Source organism: Monomorium pharaonis, chromosome 11, assembly GCF_013373865.1.
Source record: "Monomorium pharaonis isolate MP-MQ-018 chromosome 11, ASM1337386v2, whole genome shotgun sequence".
NCBI classification, from domain to species: domain Eukaryota; kingdom Metazoa; phylum Arthropoda; class Insecta; order Hymenoptera; family Formicidae; genus Monomorium; species Monomorium pharaonis.
The window spans coordinates 8,860,722-8,877,130 of NC_050477.1; the positions used below are offsets into that span (position 1 = coordinate 8,860,722).

At 28.3% G+C, this 16,409-nt stretch overlaps 2 protein-coding genes across 7 annotated transcripts in view; one reads left to right on the top strand and one right to left on the bottom strand.

Annotated features, from left to right (window-relative positions):
- Positions 1 to 6,007, bottom strand: part of LOC105840175 (thyrotropin-releasing hormone receptor) — a 95,113-nt gene extending 89,106 nt beyond the window's left edge. The window contains exons 1-3 of one of the 6 annotated variants that reach the window (XR_004965038.1): positions 5,556 to 6,007; positions 4,789 to 5,070; positions 1,920 to 3,255 (exon numbers count right to left, since the gene is read on the bottom strand). Coding sequence is in view for 1 of the 6 variants with exons in the window: in XM_012687041.3 (XP_012542495.1) it covers positions 1,920 to 2,789 (870 nt within the window). In the remaining 5 variants the exon portion in view is untranslated. The other 5 variants (XR_004965036.1, XR_004965039.1, XR_004965035.1 and 2 more) reach the window with 5 other exon arrangements.
- Positions 6,008 to 8,645: 2,638 nt separating this feature from the next.
- LOC118644079 (dynein heavy chain 12, axonemal-like) lies at positions 8,646 to 11,537 on the top strand. The gene is made up of 2 exons (XM_036293804.1): positions 8,646 to 8,805; positions 10,454 to 11,537. The coding sequence occupies exons 1-2, from the start codon at positions 8,750 to 8,752 to the stop codon at positions 10,635 to 10,637; spliced, it is 240 nt and encodes a 79-aa protein (XP_036149697.1). The 5' UTR covers positions 8,646 to 8,749; the 3' UTR covers positions 10,638 to 11,537.
- The last annotated feature ends 4,872 nt before the right edge of the window (positions 11,538 to 16,409 follow it).

Genomic DNA, 16,409 nt, shown 5'->3' on the forward strand with positions numbered 1-16,409 from the left:
TAATTGATTCAACATTGAAGATATAAATAGTTTTTACAGAAAACGTGTTTTCAGTAATAAATATTTTTCATTATGTATGTTTTTACTCATACAAAGGAAAACTCTAAATATCTCTCACGGAAATTTATCTCCAGATAAATATTTCTTCAAACATATTTTATGGATATGTTTTTCTCGCGCGGATTATAATAACGCCTCTAATTTGTAGGGTATACGATATCTCGAGATATATGTCGCAATCTTTTCCGCCTCTCTATACACCCACTGATAGCGATATCAATGGCCATGCAAAAAGCAGATTCTGCGCGATTCACGATATGTCGATAACATACACCAAGTCACGATTATAAACAGCGAACGGCAGGAAGCGGCAATGCACGCATGTCGATCCGTAAAGATGAATGGCGGTTGGTTATATAAGCCATGAGAGTATTTATACGTCGGTCCAAAATAGTCGACAAACCATATTCGAAGGTGGCACGTTTCTCTGATAACATATGGTCGTCGACATACTTTTTATTAGTAGCAATAACATTCAATTATGATAAAAAAAAGTCACGTTTAGTGATTTAAACGATGTAATATTAAAATTTTTTTGTTTTTTCCAAAAAAATTGGCGATAATTTATTGTAAAATTTGATATTTGTATTTTCCAAGTCATATTTAATTGTAATAGAATAATTGTTATTATTCAATTGATTTGAGGCTCCTGTTTATTATAAATTGATTTATGAACATATCTTTTCTTATTTTTCTCATTGTACAGTACGTTTTCAAGATATCGCATAGGTGGGCGCAAACTATTTCCAGATTTGTTGATATTTCGGATTACATATGCTTGCCTTGATGCTCTACTCGTGTGAATAGTATACATGGTCGATCGTGGGGAAGCCAATATTTCAATGTTTACTTATCGAGATTTATGACAACATATATGGGAAGAAACACTCTTCTAACTGATACAACGAGAGTGCTATATCCCGAATTCCAAGGTTTTTCATAACTTTAGCAATGATGAATATAGAGAAAAGGTATCATAAAAAATAATGCATATACTTTCTTACATTTTCGGGCAAATTATGTGAAAATTTTCCAATCACTTAGTAATTCTATTTTCATAATACTATTTTATATGTTAAATTTTCCAAATTTATGATAAAAGCACAAAATTATGCATTATTTAGTTGTTCAACAAATTAATTTAACATATATAATAATATTGTAACACATGGACTGTCACAATAAATCGTGTACGTGTACATTAAGCACTTAGCAATATCAGTTAAGTGGAAGATATCCGTATATACACAGACAGTAAATTGCCTAAGTGGTTAAAAGCTTTAAAGCAAAACAAAATTATATAATACATCTTTATGTTGCGTTAAACTTCAAATTTTGGTAATACAATTTATTTATTAAATATTTTTTAACAAAGCAAATATTTGATTACATTTAATTTTCTCAAGTTAATTTTTAATCTAAAAATCATTAATTTTTAATTTTTTATACTTGTTTATAATTAATCTTAGATTAGTCTTTTAATATAAAATAATTATTAATAGTAATTTAAATATTCTAAATGTTTTAGGGAAAAATCAATGCAGTTTATACAATTATTTTTTAACATATAATTTTTTAACATAAAATATAGTACAGAAAAGACAGATATATTTTAATTGCGAATTATTAACAAATCAAAATATTTTACGATAGACATTTTACGAGACAGTTATAATTGTCCTCTTTTTTATAATATAAATATAATATAATAGAACAATTTGAAATAAAATCCTTTTGTGAAAAAAAGCAGCATGAGAAGACAGCCCACATGGATATTAATAGCACATATAGATTAGTTGTGTACATGTACAACATCAAAGTACAATTTAGAATCGAGGTTTTCTAGAAAGAAAACTTACCGGGATTTGATTGAGATTGATGTCAGATTTTTCCCTGTTAGAACAATTTGTAGTATAACCGGGCTCTTGGTTGAACCGCCTGCCAAACTTCAGAAGATTTCTCATAATCATGGTATTCATCACGATGATAAGTACAAGCGGCACAATCAAACTCGCTATACTGTCGATGATACTAATAATTTGCATGGTCCCCAGGTATTCAATCTTCAGATCGCACACTTCGTCGCCGCCCGCGTTTTTCACCACCCCGGCGGTAATGAAGGAGTATGAATGGCTAGCCAAAGCAAGAATCGTTAATACTAAAATAATTGTCTTTGCACGCGCTACGGTGCACATGTGCGGCCGATGTAACGGATATTGCACGGCGATAAATCTCTCGACAGTAAAGGCAACGATTAGCCAAACGCTAAGTGAACTACAAACCGCGCTGACGTACACCAAAGTTTCACACCAGCCATTGTTGTTAAAGACTTTCCATCCAATTGTACTGTTAAGCCACACGAGAAGCAGAGACATGAGAAAGCTAAAATCAGCGGTGGCTAATGCCGCCAAGTAGTAACTAGAGCTGCGCAGTTTTAGATGTGTCTTAAGGAAAACCACACACGACAACAGGTTGCCCACCAAACCCAGTAAGATGATGGACGGTATGTAGTACAAGTGGCAGAAATCCAGAAGGAAGTAGAGCGAATGGCAAAAGCTCTCCGATTCCTCGAAAATTAGTTCGTGGCTGTAATTTTGGTAATCGTAGAACGTCAGATTTGACCAATCCGTCGGCGATGCCGATCTTCGAAATCGTGACAGGCCGTCAATCGTCGTCGATATCTGATGACATCCCCAAGCTTTACTCGATAGTTTTTGAAGCACGAACATGATTGCTCTGGAGATTATATTCACAGAAAAAATACTATCTTTGATGCCTGTTGTATCAAGAAGCTGTTCGAGCAAACACAGTCGGTCGTGAAATACGTCAGTTTAAAAAGCACATTGCAATATTATTGGCCATTTTCCAGACTCGTTGGTATAACGTCGATGATATAGACCAGGCCAGTGTCAATCACAGAGTATGGAATGCTCGAATAGAATGCCAGGCAAAATGATTGTCCAATGGGAATTCCCAGATGTTTCTCGTAGTGCATAATTCACATTGATAAAATTTGTTAGATAGTCACATACATTGCACATTTGACGGAGAGTTGTCAAAGTCATGGATGAATACATGAATCACGTATCCTGCGTAGATGCGTTTAGGTACGAATTGTACGTAATGAGCACTATAATAAGTTTTGTTCGACACAGATTCTTTATTCTTTCTTAAATAAATGCCTAATGTTGCGCTCTGTGAAAATCAATATGTGCAAATTAGCGATGAGTAACAGAAACTTGATAGAGCTTTCCTAAATTTGTAGACAATTAATATAAGAAATAAACTATAATGTTATGGACAGATTGAGATAGTCGTTTGATTTATATGAAATCTGGCACATCTTTATCCAATTAATTGCGCAAAAAAGTTTATAATTAGAAAAGGCTATTTGATCTGAGACATTTGATTGCAACATGGACGCATTCCGTTGCAAACGATCGTGCGGCGTAATAGTTGGAGGTGTTCCAACCGTCGCGTCATTAATACGGAGCACCGGTATTGAGCGCAGGAGTGCGTTTAAAATGTTCGGACATTCGTTTTCATTTAACACATTTCTTTCTGTCGGAGCGCCTATTTGGGTGACATTATCATCATTTACACTTTAAGCTTGATTACATTTCAATTACGTTCGTTACAGAGTGAACAATGGAGTTTCACGCGCGTGCATTTCGCTCGATGAATCCGATTTCATTTAGCTGTCTAATTTACTAGATTTTAACTTATTTTTCGGAATCCATAGTAATTCGTATTCATTTAGTTTCATCAAAGCGTTTCGTATGCGCTATTAAATTTAAAAGAAATCCATTATATTCGTGTTAGTAAAGCTGTTAAGCATTAAGCTCAACATAATACTTCAAGTTATTCAATTATATCTTAATGGTAGTGGTTTGATAACAGGATATGATTTCAATTTACTAATTCACAGTATCTGTATTAATTCCATATTGAACTGAATAATATGTAAGTTCATTGATTGACTCGCAATTACGATATCGGAAGCAATTATCAAAATGGATCTGAATGCAAGCGGATGAACGTTTACACGCGCAAAATTTCGTATAGAATAATACATCCTTCAAATAAAGAACTCTTTTGCAATTTTTATAAGAACAAAAAAGCTCATTAGTTCTTAGTCGCTGTTCAATACAACACTCCGCGTTTTTATGAAAAAGAAAAATGCGATGTATTAACAGTACACTTAATAGCTTCCTGCAATTGATTTCTTAATTAAATTGTCTTTCCCTTTATCCGTCTCATGTGCGTCTGATTGCAAATCGATACGCTTTGATGCTTTAAACGCTTTGTTCTCACAGCTTGTAATATATTTGATCTCAGAATAAACGCGGAAATGTGGTAGTTGATAAATAGCGTGCACGTTTCCGCAAGAATGCAATTTTATTGCATAGTTTAGTTATTCACTCAACCTTGACTCGAATAGATCTCAAATCATTAGTAGACGGTTTGCCTTAACGATTGTAATTGCGGAGGATTCAACAATTCCACTTTCATACGCATATTAGAAAAGAACACAGTGCCAATTTATATATTTACATTATTATATCTTTTAAATGTTATATATTTAAATTTTTAATATTAAATTGTTTAAATTACTTTTTGTACATATAGATATATTTTTTAACTTTTGAACTTATTGCGTTAACTAAGTTATTATTAATTAGCGAAGTTGTTAATAGTTAATTTTTAAATTAGTACACGTTAACTTACCGTTTAATTAAATTATACAATGACTAAGTTATGCATTTCATTTAATGCACGAAATATTTATTGTTCAATACATTTTGGATAAAAGAATGTTTCTTTAAATTTTAAACGGAGAAGTTATAATATTATCAGTAATTCCTTTAAATGCCATATGTTATAGAAAACAAGAACATTTATATCGATTTTTTATACACATATTTTTATCATTAATTTTATCATTTCTTATCTTCTCATTTGTCACCACGCGTAAAATGTTCACGTTGATTGGCGATATAACGTATCTTCCTAGTAACGTTGCACAGTATTATCGCAGATGCATTAAAGGATTTTCACTGTCACTTTATCTGAGATATTTTTTCATGATTTGGTTAAAATCTCACAAAAAATCATCTCGTTCCTTTCTATCGACCCTTAATCTTTTTAATCGCTGAAATAACGATTCTTTTTTTTGATAATAAAAAATATCCAACATTTCCTTAAAAGATTTCCGATTTTTAAATTTTCTCGTGACTTTGATCGTGATTGGAAAATGTAATGTACTCTACAATTTTCGTTTAAATTAAGGGAAGACCGCTCGAAAAAAACGCTTGGAAACGTACGCGCCATTTGTCACTGGGAATTTTCTGTAGATTTTATCGATAATCGAACTATCAAGTTTACTTAAAGCCTCGATAAAAAAAACCTTAAACTTTCAAATAATTCCAAAAGATATTACATTATTTGCTTTTTTTTAATTTATCCGAATTTATACAAACAAAATTTTCAAAAACCTTTTGATTATTTCTTCCCATCAAAGTAATTATTTATGTAAGCTTTAACGTAGAATCAACCCTCCATTGAGAAAGCCTCCGAGTTATTGAATGCGATCCACAGGACACTACGCGTGTAAGAAGTATATTTCGTAATTTTTGTATTTAATTAGGACCATGAAATGTAGGAAAATATACGCGTCGTGCATTGAGAAACGTCGTCGGATAAACTGGGGGAGCGGACCACTGTGCGATCGCATCTGTGCCAGTCGAAAAGTTTCGCCGCATGCGCTTTGTAGAGATCCTGTCGGCGTCTCGACGGACACCGCTGACATCGACGTCGCCAGCAGCGTAGGTCACGCCGTTATACGTCTCACAGCATCGAAGGATAATTGCGAGAGAAAGGCATGTCGTGCTTTTTAATTCTAGATAGATTAAGGAAAGTCCAATTGTTCGAAAATGTTTGACATTTTTTCGTGACAAATAAATGTATGTACGCAAGTGACATTTAATGGATTTATATAACATATAAAGAGTAAAGATATTTTTTCATTAAACATTTTTTAATATAAATATTGCTAAAGTATTCCGTTTCGTTTGTTTTGCAATGATTTTTTGATTCTCGATACTCCGATTTTTATAGCTAGAAATACTCAAGAGGCTTGCAGCTATCGTGATGAATTAAATATAAATTTAAAATAAAATAAAAGTTATTATTAACAAAAACTAAAGCTTTTTTAATTAAAAAATAGAGTTTATAACTACCGTTTTATTTTTATTATAATTTTGATTTGATTTATTTTGTAGAGATTTATCTAATAGCAACAAGCTTCTTGAAGATTTCGAGTTAAAAATTGTCATGCTTGAATTAGGTAAAAGCGGAAATATAATATAATTATAAAAAAAAAGAAATAAAATAACTACAGTTACATATGTATCGTATTTGTATAAGTAGTATTTATTAATAAAAAAATTGTATACTTTACACACACATATGTTGTATAATACTTTTCAGAAACTACTTTACTGCATATTTATTTCGTTAATATAATTTGTACATTTAATTCGTCCAAAATTCAAAGATCAAAGATAAGTACACTTTCCGAGTAATCTGACTTTCTAGTCTCCTTAATAGAAAATCATCATAATATATTGATTTTTAAAAGTTTTTAAAATTTTCGCACAAGTAAAAATGTCATTAAAAGATTTTTGATATGCAAAATATTTTAAATTGATGTATAAAAAATACTTTTATAAATTCTACGAAAAACATCTTATTTGAATTTCGATTCGAGAAAGATTAGTTTCTTTATAAAGTTATAAAAAGTTTCGCACCATCATCTACATAAAATTGTCTGATGTCTATTGTACGTCTCTATTGTAGAAAAGTCAAAAATGACCTATTTGAATAAATTCTTTGTTCAATGATGGGCAGATGTTTCGAAAAGTTTATTAAAAACTTCGATAGGTTTCATATTTCAGATCGGTAAATTTTACAAAATTTTAGGAATGTGCGCAGATATATCAATTTTTATTTAATAAATTTTTAGTCTGTAATCTTGTTAAACATTTAAGGCTAAAATATTTAATGCTAAAAATTCAGAAAAGTAAAAAATGCCAGATATACCGTGCATTAACATACCTACTAAATGCTTAGATTTTTTTGAGCTTGCTAACCGATAATAGTGAATTCAGTGTCTGCTGTGACAGCGTTAAGTTAACTTTAAGCTTTATAAATAAGAGATATTTAATAATTATCTGATATCCACTCCACTTTTTTTTATCATTGTATTGTTGCCGCTTTTCCGCGATGCTGATTGGTTCTCTCGCTGCGCTTACTATACTTCGTATTACGAGAGTAACTGTCATTGCGATTGAATTTTGACAGCTGTCAAATTTGTATAGATGGTTATCTATACAATTATCGTTGCAGTTTATTTTCAAAAAGTAAAAAATAAAAAGTTAAATAGCGCGCATCTGTAATCTAGTTCTTATAAAAAAAAAGGACACACAAATGTGTCGTCCCGATTTTATCGACTAATTCTCTCATGCTAGAAATAAAATTACTCATAAACATGACAACCTCTTCTCGATTTTTAAACCCATGAAGACAGGACAATATCTTATTTGTCTATTATAATCTTTTTATCAGTTTTAAAAGCGTTTTAGAGAATTAATATTATATTATCAAAAAAGCAAAGATAATTTATTTGTTGTAATTGCTTGGTTCTCAGGATATTATATTCTCAGGATAATATTATATTTTAATCAATATATATTGGTTTAATATATTTATGTAATATTTACGTAATATTTAGATTGATCTCGATTTTATCTTTGCAATCAACTGCGTTAGTTTTCTAATTCAATGGCTTCGTTAGTAATGTAATTTTAGTGCTACGCTGTTGAGCAACAACAGTTGGGCAGCTTCTGCATATATCACAGATTACATTTGATTATATTACATATAATATATACTTGACGAGAAGATTAATAGATTGTCAAATTTATATGTAAAAAGTAAAATGTGTAAAAGAAAAAAAGTACTTTTATTTTTATATATTACAGTAGAAATTGTTTTAAATTAAAATCTGCTACAGTAAAATATTACATAGTTAATATTATATCTGAGAACTTGTCCTGAGAAATATGCAATAATAATATGATACATTGCTATTGTACTTCAAACAAGAGAATTAACAATAGCATAATGCGAAAATAGAACTGTAAAACAAGCTTTGCATTACATGATACAATCTAAACTGAATTTGGAATAGTTGTGGCATGATAAGTGGAGTATAATCTATTTTACAGTTACTGCATGCTGTTCCTATTTCCAGAATGCAACCCGCATTCAACATGAATTTGTGTAGACATTTGTCTTACAATAAATGCTTTATCGTAGTTACAAATGCTTTATCTAGTTTGGCTTACATTACTGGCTGTATTAACGAATACAACAGTTTAATGAAATTTTCTCACATATATTAATCAAATTTGTAAAATATTTATAATAATTTTATTTTTCTGTTTTTGTGTGTCAATAAAATAAAAATAAAGATCGTGATAGAAATAAATGTTAAATAATATTTGAATTTTTTCAGTGTTACAAAGTCCTGAAGCACACATATACATGTTTAAAAGGTCAATTACAATCAAATGGCAAATTGTTTACAACAGTTATCACGTATGTTTTGAATCCAAAGGCTATAACAATGAGTCAACTATATATAATCGCAATATGCGAATATAATCCCAATACGCGCGAAAGGTAAGCAATATATTGCTGTTATTATATTGAAAATAAAATTGTAAAATTACAGAATTTAAATTCAAACTTATTATAAGCTGTAATCATGCGATGCATCGTGCTAAAGTCACAAATCGGCGAGCTTTTTGACTTTAAAATTTTTTTAATGTATGACATCAAATATGAAATATTTTTCATTTAAAACAAAATTTTATTATAATATTAAAATTTTAAATTTTGTGATTTTAAACATTTATAATATATTGTATTGTAATAATAATATACTAACTAATATAGTAACTGATTTAGTATATTTTATTGTATACGATAATTAAGCAGATTAATAAGAGTACAGCGTGTTTATTAATGCACAAATTAATTAATTGTAAAAAACTTCCAAATTTTATAAAACATAAATTATGTAAAAAATGCGAACTTTTTGTGTACTTGCGCATTAATTAACCGTGTCCTTATTAGTTCTGCCTAATTATTGTACAGTTAAATTTGAAAGTCTATTGATATATTAATTTATAAATTTTTCATTTCATACGTAGAAAATTTTAAAAATATTGATTTCAAGCTTTATTCTTTATTTTTTGTCTTTATCTTTTAAGTTTACTTAATTTTTAATGTTTAATCACATTATATCTAACTTAATTAATTCAAACATTGATTGAGACTATGGATTTATTAGTATAGTATAAGTATTCATTTATTGTGCAATAAATTTTTATATAATTATACACAAGGTTGCAAAATATAGCTCACGATAAATATTTTAACAAATAAGTAACACAAAAATTTTAAATTATTATTTTGTTTCCTGCTTTTACTTTTTTCAATATTTAGACTAACAATTATTTTCAAATATTATTAAGTACGTAAGTAAAGTAAAAGTTCAGTAATTATTTAATTTTTTTTAATTTTGTAAACAATTCTTATATTTTAGTAATGTTGTTTGATTATAATAACTAAATAACAAAATTAGATTAACGAAAACATCTCATAAATGATCTACTACATTTATTAATACAAAATAGAAAATAGAAATCTTTGTTGCACATCAAGTTATAAATTTATTGCCATAAATGACATAATATTTTGTAATAAATATCTCGTTTTATTAGTTTTTCTCGTTTAAATTATGTTAAAATAAATTTATCAAAATTTTTTGTTTTATTTATTTAAAGTAAAAACGAGTAATAAAGAAAAAACAAAAAAAGAAAATACGGAGTGTTATCAAGAGTATCAAGACTATAGCTCGCGCGCTAATTGGTAACTGTTAGCATGGTCGGCTTTTTTTGTTTGTGCTTCATATTCTAGAAAATTAACTATCAAAGTTTTACAAATTCCGCGAAAGAAAGAAATTCATAAAATTTAACATATAAATTTCTTTACGTATAAAATTTAGTAAAGTATTTTATCAACGTACGTTTATATTTATTAATTAATATATAATAAACTATTTTAACTTACTATTACACTAAATTTGTATGTGTGTGTGTGTGTGTGTGTGTGTGTGTGTGTAGAGAGGAAAGGGTATAATAAGCTATTTAATTATTAATGTATGAGAGTGTATATTAAATTCCATAACATCGATAAATCAAGAAAACCTTCAAAATAGAAACGAAATTCAGGATATTGAATGCACCACACGTCCGATTTGTAGGACAGACGGAATATTCCCAACTTTAATACGAGCGGATATAGCAGCGGCGGATGGTGATAAACGTTGGTATATTTTTGACGGACCGGTCGATACAGTGTGGATCGAGAATTTGAATACTGTCCTGGACGACAATAAAAAGCTTTGTCTCACGTCGGGGGAAATAATAAAATTACTGCCGACTTAAACCATGATATTTGAAATATTAGATGATCAAGCAGCTTCACCCGCTACAATTTCTAGGTAATACAAAACTAATTTAACAAACTTACCTATCTCTTATTACTATAGTAAAAATACAAGTAAATCAATAATATATTCAATACTGCTGTAATTAATTTCTTTATTTTTAAACGCAAAAATATGTGTTATTAAAAACAGCACAAAAAATTTTTTCTATTTTTATATATATTAATCACGTTGCAAACTAAGTAATCCTTTACATGCTTGTGAAGTAAATTAAATATATTGTGTGTGTGTGTTTGTGTGCATAAACAGCATATTTGTACATATATGTTATATATTTTATATATATATAGAATGGACTTGAAATATTTGGAGTATTTCTTATTAAATTTGTCTGTTTTCATTTGAACTGATGGTAAAGCTTATAATGATTGATAGCAACAATAAAAATACAACTTTTACATCCATTACCGAGAATTGAATATATATTAATCGTAATTATTAATACTAGAGAAATAATCTGACAGAGAAAATCTGACAGAACGAAATAATCATTAATATTACAAAATTCTCAATAAAGAATAGAATAATTATATAAATCAAAATAAATATGGATAAATATAAATTTAACATGGCAGTTCGAATATATTAAATAAAATATCATAAGAAATTCATTCTTATTTTTTAATGAAATAAATTACGAACCAATATATTAATTAAAATATTGTAATGTACATATTTTTATTAGATGTGGTATGGTGTATATGGAATCGGAAAATTTAGGCCTACAACCTATAATTGATTGCTGAATACAGTCACTACTAACAGTAAATAAACATTTCTTTTTACAAAATAATTTTTGTAATGTATTTAAAATAAATAAAAAGATATTAATTTATTTTAACAAATAACAATATCAATTAATTAAGATTTTAATAGTATATATATATAATGTATTTGTATTTGAATGATATTTTTTTCTATAAATATTCATAAAACTCTGATTACTAAAAAGTTATTAAAATAATATGTGTTAAATAATATTTTGTTTTAAATGAAAATTTTAATTAAAATAAAACTTTAAATTAATTTTTAATAATGCTTATAATTTTATTATTTTCCACAGTTCTCGAGTCAAATGTTTTCAGTTGCAACAAATAAATATAATTATTATATTTTGCGCATGTTGTAATTATGTAATTTGTATTATTGTTGCAAAATTAAATGTTTAAAAAATCCAGTTACGTAAAACAAATTTGAATAACTGTTTCTATAGACAATGAACGATTACATCGAAGAAATAACTCAGTTAACAACTCAATTAGTGCTTCCCAGTCTGAAGATTGTACGCAAGTGTTTACGAGAGATCGTAAAAACCGTAGATTTAGCCGTTATTCAATCTTATATAAATTTAATGAATTTCAGAATTGAACCAATGGCTGGACGTGAAGGAAAAGCACCACCAAGTTTTACTTTTCAAAGAACTATATGTAAGCCAAATGCAATTTAACTGTAATATTATACATGTGTGTTACTTACAAGTTCATGATAAATGACAAGTTGTATTACAGAATAGTGTAAACTTCAAGTTGCTTTAGGACATGCGATTGCCGTATGTGTATGACAAAGTTAGTTCAATAAATCTGACGTACTATTGCAAGTACAGTCGGTTTCTATTTATCTCTATTCAACAACTTGCAATCTAAGATCACAGTCAAATATCTGAATCGGAAATAAAACCTACATATTTTTGTTTACTAAAACTTCTAAATTAATTATTAAAACTAGTGTAATAATAAATTACGTATTAATAATCGTGTCTGAAACTATTATTATTGTATAATAAAAAAATAATTAACAAATTTTTATCATTTTTAAAAATGCATATTATATTTGTAAATTTATAATGTATTATAATATTATGTTTTTGCATGGTCATAAAATTACTGAGAACAGCGCTACATGTTTATATTATAGCGGATTTGCTGTCACCATGGGCTGCTTTTGGGGATTAGGTGCAACTTGCGATTACAAAAGCCGTTGTATATTTAATGACTGGTTGAAAAATGTACAAAAGACTGCCCATTATAAAATACAATTTCTAGAAGAAGACCTTGTATTTGATTACAGGTGCAAAATATAAAACAAGAAATATATAAATAGGTTAAAAAATAAAACTTATTTCTATATTATAGAAATATATTTATAAAAATATATGTATACACGTATAAATATGCGTATATATTTTTTCAAAGATAATTTATTTGCAAACTTAGTTCATACAAGAATTAATATGTCAAATTTGTAGAAAATTTTACATGAGTGAGAAAAATAAAGAAAAAGATTTTAAAACAACAAAAAATAAAAATATAATGTTAATATTAATTAGAAATAGAGATTATTACCTTACATATACTATTATCTCACTTTAATACAGCAATTTATAATATATTTAATATTAATAAATTTTCTAAAATGATTATTAAAATTGAAAGTTTGAATCACATGTAAACATAACAAATAAACTTATATTTTTATTAGCAAAATGTTTTTTGTCATTTTTTTCTAAGATTGGAATAATTTATTTAAATGTAATTTTTGTCAAAATAATACGCATTAGTAATGTATGTAATCCTTTACACATGTCTCGTAAAGTAAATTAAAAACATGTGTTGTATACACACACACACACACACGCGCGCGCGTGTATATATATATATATATATATATATATATATATATATATAATAGTATATACTATTCAGATTACACGATGGTGGATTCACCGATTCGATCGAAGGTCAAGAGCCAATTCCACCGAAGTGATACAAGTGGTTGGACGGAATTCCATCCATCAGAATAAAGCCCGAAACAAAATACATGGGTAAGTTACAGTTATTTCATTAATAAAATATTTGTGTAAAGTTAAATATTTAATGTTAAAAATTTAAATATATTTAAATATTATTTGCTTCTTTAAGACATATATAAATAATTTATTATCTTATATAATTACAAAGAGCAAGCAAGTAACAATAAAAGTTATTTTTTCAAAGTTAGAAGACAAGATATACAAAGAGAATATGCTAAATACTGTAGATTTTATGTAAAGGAATGAAGATTTATTCTAATTTGTTCTAAAGTATTTTAAAGTTTAGAAATTAACTTAAAAGTAATTTTAATTTCTTCTTTAATCATAAAATTAATTAATAAAAATAATACAAAAATATATTTAAAAGTCTCATTTTAATTCTTATTAAAAAAATTAATTTTAAGTTGATTACAAAGACTTTATCAATAAAAAAACTATAAAAAGAAATTTTCTTATTTATTAATAAGAAAACTTTAATACATGTCAGATAATGTATGACACATACTTATGTAAAGTGTAGCATAAAACTTAATCAATACAGCGTTAATAAATATTATAGGTCTTGTCTTGCAGTTATGTACTTATATAATATTTTATCTCGTGTTTATTCGGTGTATGTGTACGTGCGTGCGTGCGCGTGTGTGTGTGCACGCGCGCATGATAAAAGCTAAATACTTAATTTGTTACTTTGTTACTTAACAAAGAATAGTTTTATCTTAGATATCATAATTTCAACTGTGGATTATATACAAAGCACGGCGTTAATCGAATATCTCCTCATTAACGAGACAAATATACTTTGCGTGGGTGCAACCGGAAGTGGCAAAACTCTGACAGTGTCAACAAAACTGTCACGTAACATGCCGAAGAAATACATTTACGATTTCATGACGTTTTCGGGATCATTTTCGGCGGAACCACGGCGCATCAGACACAAGACAGGGAAACGAAGTACTTCTCTGTCCAACAGGAAATGAGATTAATATCTAATTTTGTGCAAGACTTAATTAATACAAAATTGGATAAGCGACGTAAAGGTATCTACGGGCCACTAATCCTGAAAAGGCAAATTTTCTTCATTGACGACTTGAATATGCCGGCACTAGATACGTACGGTGCTCAACCAGCGATTGAATTAACTCGCCAATTCATGGATTTTAGTGGTATGTGAAATTAATGAAATTAAACAATCCATAATAACGCACTCAATCAACAGAGATAAATTATTCAAAAAATAAATAATAAAATAAATGAGCATGAGAAAATATAGCATAAGAATTGTTAAATTAAACATGAAATACAGAAGAATAATCGCAAGTATATTTATTCGTAATAAAGTTATTATTATTATAAAATTAAAAGTATGTACAATTTTACTTATATTTGTGTTTTGTTTCAATATGTCATCATTTTTTAGATGATACGTAACTTTGCAAATACATCTATAAAAGAATATATATATATGTATTTACGTATATAAATAACATTTAAACTTTTTAATTTTTGATATAATAAAGGAATTAACAATATTTCTACATTTTAAAAATAATTTTATATTCTTTAAGTTGTACAATGGAGACATAATAAAGATCAGTAAACAAACTTTTTTATTTTTGTGTCATAACAAATAAAAATTTTAATTTATGATCCTCGTACTTCTTATTAAAAAAATCTCCGTTTAAATGGTTTTTTTTAATTGTATTACAAATATAAAAGCAGGTAAAATTAACTCTTAAATTAATAAACACTTTACTCTTGATCTTATGACGACTTTTGAAAAAGGTTCTCTTGGAAAGAAATTAATAATCATTAAAGACTTATACGTATATGATAGTTGGAGACGTAATGGTGTTATCATAATGACTGCTTTTGTTCACCTCTGGGAAAACGGGATAATATGCGTGTACAAATTTAGTAGCGTATGAAATAATAATTATAAAATACTCACCCGCGATACATACGGTGCATTTGGAATTCAACAAATTTTAATAGCCCACTTCTGCAAACGTAATAGTCCCCGAGGCAACCATGCCATTGGAATCGATCTCTTACGTGGGTGGAATTCAATATTATAGATATGTGCAGCCCACACATAAGAAGTGTTAACGTATTTTATTCATTGAATAGAATAAATTACATAATCATGAGATTTTTCATAAAAAAAGCTCTAATTGCATATTATCCGATTATCTCATTGATTATCTCATTAATTACTTTCTCATCTGAGTACTGTATTAAACTTCAATAAATAAAAAAATTTGCAGAATGTTTTTCCCCATTATTTTTTCTTGACCTTAAAATTACAAAAAAAAGGATACCTTACTCATCTGATACAAGATAGCGTGTAATTAGCAATCAAACTTTAAATTGAGATGGATTTTCCCTAGGGTGGTATGACAAAACGGAAATCGGATCCTTCAGGCTGATCGAGGATGTGAATTTCGTCGCAGCTATGGGACCTCCGGGAGGTGGAAGAAACCCAATAACTGCCAGACTTTTACGGCATTTCCATATTATTGCGTTTCCAGAGTTAGAGGACGATGCGAAAGTGAGATTGCACAGTATTGGTAAAACTACACGTTAAATACGTTAACGTTAATTGTTCACATTTATCGACAATTATCTAAGAAAGATCGGTCATATTATTTTTAGCTAGAAATAAAAATGTAAAATTTTTGCTGAAATTGCGATCTTGTTGAGTAGAGAAACGAAGTTACTTGGATGAAATTTTCATGCGAAATTTCAAACATGTACATGTCGAATGAGAAATTACGAATCGCATTTTTTGTGCTTAAAGCAAATGTAATATAAAATTACAAGGTTATGTAATCTAAACTCTCTTTTGCTTTCTCTTTTCTTTATGTATGTTTGTATATATGTATATGGATAAATAGACATAAG